This window comes from Aethalodelphis obliquidens, unplaced genomic scaffold, assembly GCF_003676395.1.
Source record: "Aethalodelphis obliquidens isolate GAN/ISIS:26980383/991018 unplaced genomic scaffold, ASM367639v1 scaffold41, whole genome shotgun sequence".
Taxonomy (NCBI): Eukaryota; Metazoa; Chordata; class Mammalia; order Artiodactyla; family Delphinidae; genus Aethalodelphis; species Aethalodelphis obliquidens.
In genome coordinates, this window is record NW_020837985.1 from 14675442 (window position 1) to 14688714 (window position 13273).

A 13273-nucleotide genomic window follows, 5' to 3' on the forward strand; every position below is an offset into this window, starting at 1 on the left:
AAAAAAAAAAAAAAAAAAAAAAAAAAAGAAAGCTGGAGTAGCAATTCTCATATCAGACAAAACAGACTTTAAAAGAAAGACTATTACAAAAGAGACAAAAAGAACACTGCATAATGATCAAGGGATCAATCCAAGAAGAAGATATAACAATTGTAAATATTTATGCACCCAACATAGGAGCACCTCAATACATAAGGCAAATGCTAACAGCCATAAAAGGGGAAAGCAACAGTAACACAACAGTAGGGGACTTTTAGCACCCCATTTTCACCAATGGACAGATCATCCAAAATGAAAATAAATAAGGAAACACAAGCTTTAAATGACACATTAAACAAGATGGACTTGGGCTTCCCTGGTGGCACAGTGGTTGAGAGTCCGCCTGCTGATACAGGGGACGCGGGTTCCTGCCCCAGTCCAGGAGGATCCCACATGCCACAGAGTGGCTGGGTGCGGGAGCCATGGCCGTTGGGCCTGCACGTCCGGAGCCTGTGCTCCGCAGCAGGAGAGGCCGCGGCAGTGAGAGGCCCGCATACCACAAAAAAAAAAAAAAAAAAACCCAAGATGGACTTAATTGATACTTATAGGACATTCCATCCAAAAACAACAAAATACACTTTCTTCTCAAGTGCTCATGGAAAACTCTCCAGGCTGGATCACATCTTGGGTCACAAATCAGGCCTTGGTAAATTTAAGAAAATTGAACTCGTATCAAGTATCTTTTCCAATCACAACACTATGACACTAGACATCAATTACAGGAAAAAAAATCTGTAAAAAATACAAACACATGGAGGCTAAACAATACACTACTAAATAACCAAGAGATCACTGAAGAAATCCAAGAGGAAATCCAAAAATACCTAGAAACAAATGACAATGAAAACACGATGACCCAAAACCTATGGGATGCTGCAAAAGCAGTTGTAAGAGGGAAGTTTATAGCAATACAATCCTACCTCAGGAAACAAGAAACATCTCAAATAAACAAACTAACCTTACACCTAAAGCAATTACAGAAAGAAGAACAAAAAAACCCCAAAGTTAGCAGAAGGAAAGAAATCATAAAGATCAGATTAGAAATAAATGAAAGAAACAATAGCAAAGATCAATAAAACTAAAAGCTGGTTCTCTGAGTAGAAAAACAAAATTGATAAACCATTAGCCAAACTCATCAAGAAAAAAAGGGAGAAGACTCAAATCAACAGAATTAGAAATGAAAGAGGAGCAGTAACAACTGACACTGCAGAAATACAAAGGATCATAAGAGATTACTACAAGCAACTATATGCCAATAAAATGGACAACCTGGAAGAAATGGACACATTCTTAGAAAAGCACAACCTTCCGAGACTGAACCAGGAAGAAATAGAAAATATAAACAGACCAATCACAAGCACTGAAATTGAAACTGTGATTAAAAATCTTCCAACAAGGGGCTTCCCTAGTGGCGCAGTGGTTGAGAGTCTGCCTGCCGATGCAGGGGACACGGGTTTGTGCCCCGGTCCGGGAAGATCCCACATGCTGCGGAGCAGCTAGGCCCATGAGCCATGGCTGCTGAGCCTGCGCATCCGGAGCCTGTACTCCACTACAGGAGAAGCCACAACAGTAACAGGCCCACATACTGCAAAAAAAAGAAAAATCTTCCAAAAAAAAAGCCCAGGACCAGATGGCTTCACAGGTGAATTCTATCAAACATTTAGAGAAGAGCTAACACCTATCCTTCTCAAACTCTTACAAAATATAGCAGAGGGAGGAACATACCCAAACCCATTCTATGAAGCCACCATCACCCTGATACCAAAACCAGACAAAGATGTCACAAAAAAAGAAAACTACAGGCCAATATCTCTGATGAACATAGATGCAAAACTCCCCAACAAAATACCAGGAAAGAGAATCCAACAGCACATTAAAAGGACATACGCCATGATCAAGTGGGGTTTATCCCAGGAATGCAAGGATTCTTCAATACACGCAAATGAAACAATGTGATACACCATATTAACAGACTGAAGGATAAAAACCATATCATCTCAATAGATGCAGAAAAAGCTTTTGACAAAATTCTACACCTATTTATGATAAAAACTCTCCAGAAAGTAGGCATAGAGGGAACCTACCTCAACATAATAGAGGCCATATATGACAAATCCATAGCCAACACCGTTCTCCATGATGAAAAACTGAAACCATTTCCTCTAAGATCAGGAACAAGACAAGGTTGCCCACTCTCACCACTGTTATTCAACATAGTTTTGGAAGTTTTAGCCACAGCAATCAGAGAAGAAAAAGAAATAAAAGGAATCCAAATCAGAAAAGAAGTAAAACTGTCACTGTTTGCAGATGACATGATACTATACATAGAAAATCATAAAGATGCCACCAGAAAACTATTAGAGCTAATCAATGAATTTGGTATAGTAGTAGGATACAAAATTAATGCACAGAAATCACTTGCATTCCTATACACTAATGATGAAAAATCTGAAAGAGAAGTTAAGGAAACACTCCCATTTACCACTGCAACAAGAAGAATAAAATACCTAGGAATAAACCTACCTAAGGAGACAAAAGATCTACATGCAGAAAACTATAAGACACTGATGAAAGAAATTAAAGATGATACAAACAGATGGAGAGATATACCATGTTCTTGGATTGGAAGAATCAACATTGTGAAAATGACTATACATCCCAAAGCAATCTACAGATTCACTGCAATCTCTATCAAACTACCAATGGCATTTCTCACAGAACTAGAACAGAAAATTGCACAATTTGTATGGAAACACAGAAGACCCCGAATAGCCAAAGCAATCTTGAGAAAGGGAAACGGAGCTGGAGGAATCAGGCTCCCAGACCTCAGACTATACTACAAAGCTACATTAATCAAGACAGTATGGTACTGGCACAGAAACAGAAATATAGATCAATCGAAAAGGATAGAAAGCCCAGAGATAAACCCACGCACATATGGTCACCTTATCTTTGATAAAGGAAGCAAGAATATACAATGGAGAAAAGACAGCCTCTTCAATAAGTGGTGCTGGGAAAACTGGACAGCTACATGTAAAAGAATGAAATTCGAACATTCCCTAACACCATACACAAAAATAAATTCAAAATGGATTAAAGACCTAAGTGTAAGGTCAGACACTATAAAACTCTTAGAGGAAAACACAGGCAGAACACTCTATGACATAAATCACAGCAAGATCCTTTTTGGCCCACCTCCTAGAGAAATGGAAATAAAAACAAAAAATGGGACCTAATGAAACTTAAAAGCTTTTGCACAGCAAAGGAAACCATAAACAAAACGAAAAGACAATCCTCAGAATGGTGTAAATATTTGCAAACGAGGCAACTGACAAAGGATTAATCGCCAAAATATACAAGCAGCTCATGCAGCCCAATATCAAAAAAACAAACAACCCCATCCAAAAATGGGAAGAAGACCTAAATAGACATTTCTCCAAAGAAGATATACAGATTGTCAACAAACACATGAAAAGATGCTCAACATCACTAATCATTAGAGTAATGGGAATCAAAACTACAATGAGGTAGCACCTCACACCGGTCAGAATGGCCATCATCAAAAAATCTACAAACAATAAATGCTGGAGAGGGTGTGGAGAAAAGGGAACCCTCTTGCACTGTTGGTGGGAATGTAAATTGATACAGCCACTATGGAAAACAGTATGGAGGTTCCTTAAAGAACTAAAAATAGAACTACCATATGACCCAGCATTCCCACTACTGGGCATATACCCTGAGAAAACCATAATTCAAAAAGAGTCATGTACCACAATGTGCACTGCAGCTCTATTTACAATAGACAGGACATGGAAGCAACCTAAGTGTCCATTGACAGATGAATGGATAAAGAACGTGTGGCACATATATACAATGGAATATTACTCAACCATAAAAAGAAATGAAATTGAGTTATCCGTAGTGAGGTGGATGGACCTAGAGTCTGTCATACAGAGTGAAGTAAGTCAGAAAGAGAAAAAGAAATACTGTATGCTAACACATATATATGGAATCAAAAAAAAAAAAAAAAAACAGAAAAAGGTTCTGAAGAACCTAGGGGCAGGACAGGAATAAAGACGCAGATGTAGAGAATGGACTTGAGGACACAAGGAGGGGGAAGGGTAAGCTGGGACAAAGTACGAGAGTGGCACTGACATATATACACTACCAAATGTAAGTGGGGAGCAGCTGTATAGCACAGGGAGATCAGCTCAGTGCTTTGTGTCCAACTAGAGGGGTTGGATAGGGAGGGTGGGAGGGAGACACAAGACGGAGTAGATATGGGGATATACGTATGCACTTAGCTGATTTCCTTTGTTATACAGAGGAAACTAACAAACCATTGTAAAGCAATTATACTCCAATAAAGATGTTTTTTAAAAAATGGATAAAGGATGTGAAAAGACATTTTTCAAGGAAATTGTACAAATGGCCTATAAGCACAGTGAAAAAGATGCTCAAGGGCCTCCGTGGTGGTGCAGTGCTTAAGAATCTGCCTGGCAATGCAGGGGACACGGGTTCAAGCCCTGGTCCGGGAAGATTCCACATGCTGCAGAGCAACTAAGCCTGTGCACCACAGCTACTGAGCCTGCACTCTGGAGTCCCTGAGCCACAACTACTGAGCCTGTGTGCCACAACTACTGAAGCCCACACACCTAGAGCCCGTGCTCTGCAACAAGAGAAGCCACCACAATGAGAAGCTCGCTCACAGCAACAAAGAGTAGCCCCCTCTCGCCACAGCTAGAAAAAGCCTGCAGGCAGCAACGAAGACCCAACGCAGCCAGAAATAAATAAATAAATAAAATAATTTTTTAAAAAAGAAAAAGGGGGCTTCCCTGGTGGCGCAGTGGTTGAGAGTCCACCTGCCAATGCAGGGGACATGGGTTCGTGCCCCGGTCCGGGAAGATCTCACTTGCCACAGAGTGGCTGGGCCCGTGAGCCATGGCCACTGAGCCTGCGCGTCCAGAGCCTGTGCTCCGCTACAGAAGAGGCCACAAGTGAGAGGCCTGTGTACCAGAAAAAAAGAAAAAAAAGAAAAAGATGCTCATTATCAATAGCTATAAGGGAAATCAAATCAAAACTACAAGGACGCGGAGAAAACCATAATTTGAAAAGATACACACACCCCTATGTTCATTGCTGCAGTATTTACAATAGCCCGGACATGGAAGCAACCTAAATGTCCCTCAACAGAGAATGGATAAAGAAGAGATGGTACAGGGCTTCCCTGGTGGCGCAGTGGTCGAGAGTCCGCCTGCCGATGCAGGGGACACGGGTTCATGCCCTGGTCCGGGAAGATCCCACGTGCCGTGGAGCGGTTGGGCCCGTGAACCATGGCCGCTGAGCCTGCACATCCGGAGCCTGTGCTCCGCAACGGGAGAGGCCATGACAGTGAGAGGCCCGCGTACCGAAAAAAAAAAAAAGAGAGATGGTACATACAGACAATGGAATATTACTCAGCCGTAAAAAAAGATTGTAATAATGCCATTTGCAGCCACGTGGATGGATCTAGAGACTGTGATACTGAGTAAAGTCAGACACAGAAAGACAAATATCATATGATATTGCTTATATGTGGAATCTAAAAAAAGGGTGCAAATGAACTTATTTACAAAACAGAAGTAGAGTCACAGATGTAGAAAACAAACTTATGGTTACCAGGGAATGTGGGGGGAGGGATAAATTGGGAGACTGGGATTGACATATACACACTACTATATATATAAAATAGATAACTAAAAAGAACCTACTGTGTAGCACAGGGAACTATACTCAATACTCCGTAATGGCCTATATGGGAAAAGAATCTTAAAAAAAGAGTGGGTATATGCATATGTGTAACTGATTCACTTTGCTGTACACCCGAAACTAACACAACATTGTAAATCAACTATAATCCAATAAAAATTTTTAAAAAAGAAAAAAATATATACATTATGGCAAACTTTTATGATATTTTAACATTAGTAAATATACACAAATACAAATAAAAATTCTATTTCCATTTTAAACGACAACAAAAAAAACTACAAGGAGAAACCACTTCACCCTCACTGGAACAGCTATAATCAAAAAGATGGTAACACCCTGACCTGGGGCTCCAGGAGCCCCGAGGGCGGTTGCATGAGGCTGGCTGGGAGGGAAGACTTGGCCTGGCTTTGTCCCACTCCACTCTGAGCCTTCTCGTCGACTGGGTTTAGATGGCTCCCGCAAAGAAGGCTGGCAAGAAGAAGGGCCAGTCTGCCGTCAACGAGGTGACGACCAGAAAATACACTCTCAACGTTCACAAGAGCGTCCCTGGAGTGGGTTTCAAGAAGCGTGCCCCTCGGGCACTCAAAGAAATCCGGAAATTTGCCATGAAGGAGATGGGAACTCCAGATGTGCGCGTCGACACCAGGCTCCACAAAGCTGTCTGCACCAAAGGAATAAGGGATGTCCCGTATTGTATCCATGTGCAGCTGTCCAGAAACATAAGGAAGATGAAGGTGCACCAGACAAGCTCTGTACGTTGGTTACCATGTACCTGCCACCATTATCAAAAACCTAAAGACAGTTAATGTGGATGAGAACTAACTGCTGATTGTTAAGCAAAGTTATAGAACTGCCAAAACAAAAGAAAAGTGAATAACAAGCATTGATGAGGACATAGAGAAACTGGAACTCTCATACACTGCTGCTGAGGAAGTAAAACAGCACAACCGCTTTGGAAAACAATCTGGCAGTTCCTCAAATAGTTAAACATTTAGTTACCGTATGACCCTGTAATTCTAATTCCTAGGCATATACATGAGAGAACTGAAAACATACGTCCACATAAAAACATATACGAATGTTAACAGCACCATTACTCATAACAGCCAAAAAGTAGAAACAACCCAAATGTCCATCAGCTGAAGAAGGGGTAAACAAAAAGTGGTCTATCCATATGGTGAAATATTATTCAGCAAAAACAAAACGTGAAGTACTGATCCGTGATACAACACGGACAAACCTTGAAAACATTATGCTAAGTGAAAGAAGTTGGTCATAAAAGACTACAAGCTGTATGACTCCATTTATACGAAATGCCCAGAACAGGCAAATCCAGAGACAGAAGAGTGGTTGCCTGGGGCTGGGGGAGGATGGGGGAAATGGGTGGTGACTGATAATCTGTACGGGGCTTCTTGCTGGGGTGATGAAAATGTCCAAGATTGATGGTGATACACAACTCTGGTCATAGAGTAAAAACCTCTGTATATTTTAATGGGTAAGTTGTATTAAAACTGTTAAGAAAAAAAAGCACCTCGGACCAGTGCCTTCACGTAGTAAGTGCAAATTGCTAATTTTCATTATAGGAAGAAGAAACTCCTGTCAACATTAAAATGGGAAAAGCAAATTTGAGTTAACTGAAATTGGACAAAAGATCACTTCACTTGAAACAGCTGTTGAATGTACATGCAACATTCAGAAATGACAAGAAACAACAGTGTGACACGAAGAAGCATTCTGTTTCAAATGCCCATCAAGGGCTCGGAAGCTGAGCTGCTAGAAGTGATTGGAGAAGCTCTTCCCGAGACGGTCAAACTCCTCCTTCTGGCCTTTGAAATGGTTGTGGGGAAAGCAGGCAGCAAAAACTCTGAAACAGTTTCCTTCAAATAATTTATCCATTTAAAGTTCAAAAATAAAATGAAGGTGATACAATTTCGTGCTGGGTTTTCTACAGAGCCGAACAATTTTGCCATCCCCGAGAGAACACTAGCAGAGCCTAAGGAGAGTCACAGCACACTGCTCCCAGGAGTCGTGAAGTGATTCCCCACCAACACATGTGCCAGGGTTTAAAGGGCAGAGAAGAAGAGACTAACGTCTGAAAGGCAGATGAGACATTGGCAAGTGAAGAGAAGGCTGCGGCCAGTCCTGGGACAAGCCCTGTGAGCAGAGGCTAGAAGGGCTCCAGGTGAACTGGTTGGGGGGGGGGGGGGGGCGGGCGGACAGAATCTCAACTCTCTCCTTGCTCTCCCTCGGGGAAGAAGATAGAGTTTGCATGCTTCTCACTTGGAACCGTAGTAGAGGACGTCCTGGGATGCCAAACCCTGGCTCTGTGTCCTTTCCTGCCAGTCTCACCCTCTCCCTGAACAGAAGCCCCACAGAACCACCCTGACTTTACTCCCAGCACTCGAAACTCAATTTCAGCTCTATACAACCTTATTTTGAAAAGTTTCAGAAATAAAAAATATTATATTCTTTTTTTAATCTCAACATATGACTGATTTTTCTGACAGCTCTAAGCTACTTCTACTTGGTAGAAGCACCTAATTCTCCTGCAAGGGAATCCCGTACTTTTCATCAGGCATAACTAGCCAGTCTGGGCTCGTTAACTTCTATTGCTCAAATACCAATACATCTAACACTGATTTCATCGTTCATCAGTTTTGGATGGGAGGTGAGGGAGTATCATTCAGTTCCTCAGCCCGCCCTCAACTGCTTTCTCATCAGCAACTCAGGTCTCCTAAAAACAAAGCAAAACATTTGTTTTCCTTCCTCTAGGAAGGAAAACACTTTCCACAAGCTCCATCAGGAAACGTCAGCCTAGAGAAAGAATGCAACACAAATGTTAAAACAAAAATCTACAAACCTGAAGCAATTTCATTTCAAACTCAAGATACACAATGAGATGAAAGTAAATGTGTTGGTCACAAAGCATATGTAAGCATGACCATCTGATGTCCATCCTTCAAAGGAAGGGAGGGTTTTCATTTTTTATTATCATTCTTTGTCATTGTCCGATTAAGGCAGAAAACAGTAGAGCTCATTACAAAATAATTAAGCACTGCAATAAAAGAGTTTTTTGCTGTATGAATTACAGAAGGCATTAAGAGGGGAAAGGAAAACCCACCTCTGTGAAAAATGCAAAATGTCTTTCCCTGTTAAGAACACACATACAAAACACAACAGAGAATTCAAATTCACACTGAGAGGAGCATAAGCCACAGCATCAGAGCAGAGTCGTTACTATGAGTAAATTCGAAATTAACTGGACAGGCATGCTCAGTGCATTCAGAGAATTTTAAAAGCACACTGCAAATCATCCACTTAACCATGCTAGAGGAAGAATTTCCCTCTTCGACAAACAACATAAATCAATAGGGTGCCCCATGAAACAAGGAACAAACAACAATCAGGTTTGTAACAGTTCTGATTTAAAGTTACTTAAATCAGTATGTTCCAAAGATCGTAATCCGGAAATTTTAACCATTCATTCACACCACCATGAAACAAGCACTTAAAAAATAACCAAAAGAAACTAAGCACATAGATCATGTACCTGGATCAATGAGAACTTCTTGTGCCCCTGGAAGAAAGAACAGATTATGGTCTTTTATTTGAAAAACAAAACTACTTTTAAAGATAACTGCTAAATCACATTTCATAATTCACATAGCCTCAAAAAATATGAGACACTTGTATCTGATCAGAAAAGCAATTCTGAGTAACAGTATGTTACAATTCAGTGCCTTTATGCTTTAGAAGGAAAAAAAGAGAAGAAAAACTATTTCTCATATCCTGCACAAACTGTAAAGTGCTTCCCTATCTCTCTCCCTTCCCACTTTCCAAGCTTATACTCCCTAACTCTTCTGAAACAAGTATGAGAATTTCTTATTCCCACAAATAAGCCAAGTGACAGAAGAATATCAATTTATTTGTATAAATATACGCCCACACCTTAGCCTGAAGAAGAAAGGTATCAGAAGGCTATATGGAACTTATTTCTCCTTCCTAAAATCACACGCACGTGCACACGCACACCCACACACACACATTCACACAGACACAGACACACATACACACTGATTTACTGGACATTTCACAAGCTAAGGATTTCCAACTTCTAGAAGGTAGCTCTGTAGTTAGTTTACAACACAAAACAGTTAACTTCATTATTATCAAGAAGCTTTTGAAAGCCTTGATCATCTATTAAACCATCCAAATATCAACGAGACACAATTAGCCTTCTCTATAGAATGTAATTTCCCATGATGGCAAAACATACCCTAAGAGGAACTGGGTTCAAGAGTTCTGCTTATCATTAGCTATGATCTTTTTTTTTTTTTTTTTTTTGCGGTACGCGGGCCTCTCACTGTTGTGGCCTCTCCCGTTGCGGAGCACAGGCTCCGGACGCGCAGGCTCAGCGGCCATGGCTCACGGGCCCAGACGCTCCGCGGCATGTGGGATCTTCCCGGACCGGGGCATGAACCCACGTCCCCTGCATCGGCAGGCGGACTCTCAACCACTGCGCCACCTGGGAAGCCCAGCTATGATCATTTTTAAACATGTTAACAAGATTCAGAAAGGTATGTCCCAATAACATATATTCTTACTGAAATAGCATGTTTTCAATCGTCCATAGAGAATAGGTCCCATGATGCTACTTAAGAGCTACTTTGTGCATTGCAATCTCCACTTTTACATGCAGACTAAAAATCACTGCCATCTAGAAGCCACGATATACTAAAAAACAGGTACTTCCTACTGGATACTGACTATATGCCAAACACAATGCTTGACAACCATCATGTGTGATTGTCAGGGCAACCCTACGAGGTAGATGGGGATGAGAAAGCCTGCGGGGCGGATGCGGAGCCAGGGATGCGGCACCATCACACACTCCACAACATGCCCACGACGAGTGCTGACGGATCTGCACTGAGGGGACACTGAGCTGTGTGGAACCTTGGGGGATGTGAGATTTCCAGATAGTGCTAAAAACTTCCTGTTCAGTGAAAAACCTGGTCAAATATGTTATACTGTGCCATGTCCTTTGAATAGGGAACATGAATGAGACTTTGTCGATGCCTCAGAGTCATAATCACAATCATCAATTACTCGACCTCTTAGGGCGTCCAGGGATGAACCGGGCCCCATGCTAAGTACACTGAGATTGCAGAGCTTTTAAGGTTGTTTAATGAAGCTTGTAAAAATCTTTCTGTCTCAAGCCTCACACAGGCGGTCAACTATCACTTCTCACTGGTGTGGACGTATTAATACCACCTGAAACGATCCTTTTCTGCCTTTTAAGCTAATCCATCTAATCCAATCTTTTCGAACAGCAAAGAACAAGCTCAACCACAGAAAATGGACAGCTTTTACCAAATGAACTTTAACATCTAATTGGACTCCCTGGAAGCCCTTTCCTTTTATTAAACCCACTTCTAGGTACGCAACAGTCTACTGACCGGTCGACTTTGCTATCTGATTATCTGGCCTACTCAGAAGGCTTCTCACCTCATTGTGTGTGTGAGGAGGTGGGGAGATAATAATTGGTGCTGTCTGAAGAAATCACAGTGAGAAAAAGGAGCACCCTCCAGCCAGGTCTCCACAGACAGGAGTACCTCAATGTGCTCAGAAATGATACCATCAGCATCATCAGCCTCCAATGGACTGATTTCACATTAACCAAATTCATAAGAGACTGGTGTAAGAAAGTCAGAGGCTGGGACTTCCCTTCCACGCTCCCAATACAGAGAGCACGGGTTCGATCCCTGGTCGGGGAACTAAGATCATGCATGCCGCAGGGTGTGACCAAAAGAAAAGAAAAAAGAAACAGAGGTTTAACTTATTAATGTAACAGGAGACATAAAATTATCGATCAGACTAAAATATCGGAGTTCAACAATCAGCATATTTTCTCTCCAACGACCCAATCATGGGCAGGAGGCCACATGGCAAGCATGGACAGATGCAGAGCAAGAGGGATTTCCTAGATTAACTTGATGGACTAAATTTCTGTTACAGGGACAGACCTGCTGCCTAGACCACAATGAATGCTGGTCACGGTGCATGGACAGTGGCTGAGGCATAGCTGTGAACACTTGTGTAACTCTCCCTTTCCCACCCTTTCCAGGCCGACGAATGGACAGATGTACAAGAGATCCACAGACAGGCTGATACCTCTAAAAACCCAAAGCCCATCTCTGAGAGCCTGGAAGCCAGACTGCCAGGGTTTAAATACCAGCTCTGCCACTTACTATCTCTGTGACCTTGGTCAAATTACTTACCCTCTCTGTGCCTCAATTTCCACATCTGTAAAGTTGGGAAAATAATCAAACCTACCTCACTTGGCTGTTGTGAGGATCAAAGGATTAAATTAGTTTCTGCAAAGTGCTTAGAAAAGTATGCAGCACATTTCAGGTGCCCAACAAATGTTAACTATGAAGCATGCCCCGCCTGTCTCCCTTCTAATCATCTTTAATGTTTCCTTGCTAGTTTAAGTCACAGAGGACATCCTTATTTCCCTATTTATAAACTCCTGGGGAGCACCCTTCTGTTCCACTCCACGACCTGTTCAAACTGAGGGAGGGGACGCTTCCTCCCCACTCCTCTGGGCCATGAGGAGGGCTTCTCCCTCAACACTCCTGACCCCTGGCCCACAGCTAGCCCTCCTCGCACAAATGGAGTGAGGAGTGGGCTCAGGGAGTCTGGGAGACAAGTGGGGCACGGGAAACCATTCTTCCCCCCCGGGTGCTGGCCACCCTCAGGAAGCACCCAGGATGCTCAGCGTTGTGACATGACAGCCCTGAGCATGACGGGGACAGGTCCCCTCATAGGAAGGCCCACTGTGGCCCAGAACTGCCTGCGACTGCGTGAGTCTCTCTAGTTCCGGGATAGAGTATTAAGACACCCATTTCCCTGAAGCCCTAAAGTTCACGGAGAATGTGGCTTTACCAGTAACAAAGGAGACGTTTAGCTCCCGCTGCCTACTCTCTCGTCTCATCTCTCAGTTGGCTGGTGGAGAAAAGAAGAGTGTAATTACTGGGCCCACTTAAGCCCCAACATATACTAATTAGCCAAAAATTCTGTGGCTTAACGTTCAGGGTGACTGTATACCAGCCCTAATTCTGAGGCTGCTGCTGAATTATGAGTACAGGAAGTACTGAACCTCTTCAAATATTTTACTCATTTCTTAATTGGATCTTTTGTCATAAAACCAGCTTTTTCTATTTTAATTCCTTAGTAATTGCTAAAGACTATATAAAATGATGGCTTCATACAAAACAATAGCTAAGGGTTTGAGCTCTTTTGAGATAACCACTGTGCTAAACACTTTACATAATTTCTGATTCTCACAATTCTACAAAGCAGATATTAGCGTCCCTATTTTACAGACAAGGGAAAAACTCAGAAAGAACTGACTCAAGTTCGCATGGCTAAGTGGTAGCATGTGCATTCAAAGCCAAGTCAAAAAACTACGCTCCTTCAT

At 42.1% G+C, this 13273-nt stretch overlaps 1 protein-coding gene and 1 pseudogene across 4 annotated transcripts in view; one reads left to right on the forward strand and one right to left on the reverse strand.

Annotated features, from left to right (window-relative positions):
- The window catches only part of TRAPPC9 (trafficking protein particle complex subunit 9), a 509122-nt gene that overhangs the window by 463950 nt on the left and 31899 nt on the right, over positions 1 to 13273 (reverse strand). For 3 of the 4 annotated variants that reach the window (XM_027132545.1, XM_027077959.1, XM_027077961.1), the window contains exon 5: positions 9341 to 9367. The exons of the other annotated variant lie outside the window; for it this stretch is intronic. In XM_027132545.1, coding sequence (XP_026988346.1) covers positions 9341 to 9367 — 27 coding nt within the window. The remainder of the gene's footprint in view (positions 1 to 9340; positions 9368 to 13273) is intronic. 4 annotated transcript variants of the gene reach the window in all.
- Positions 6057 to 6843, forward strand: LOC113604971 (60S ribosomal protein L31 pseudogene; annotated as a pseudogene).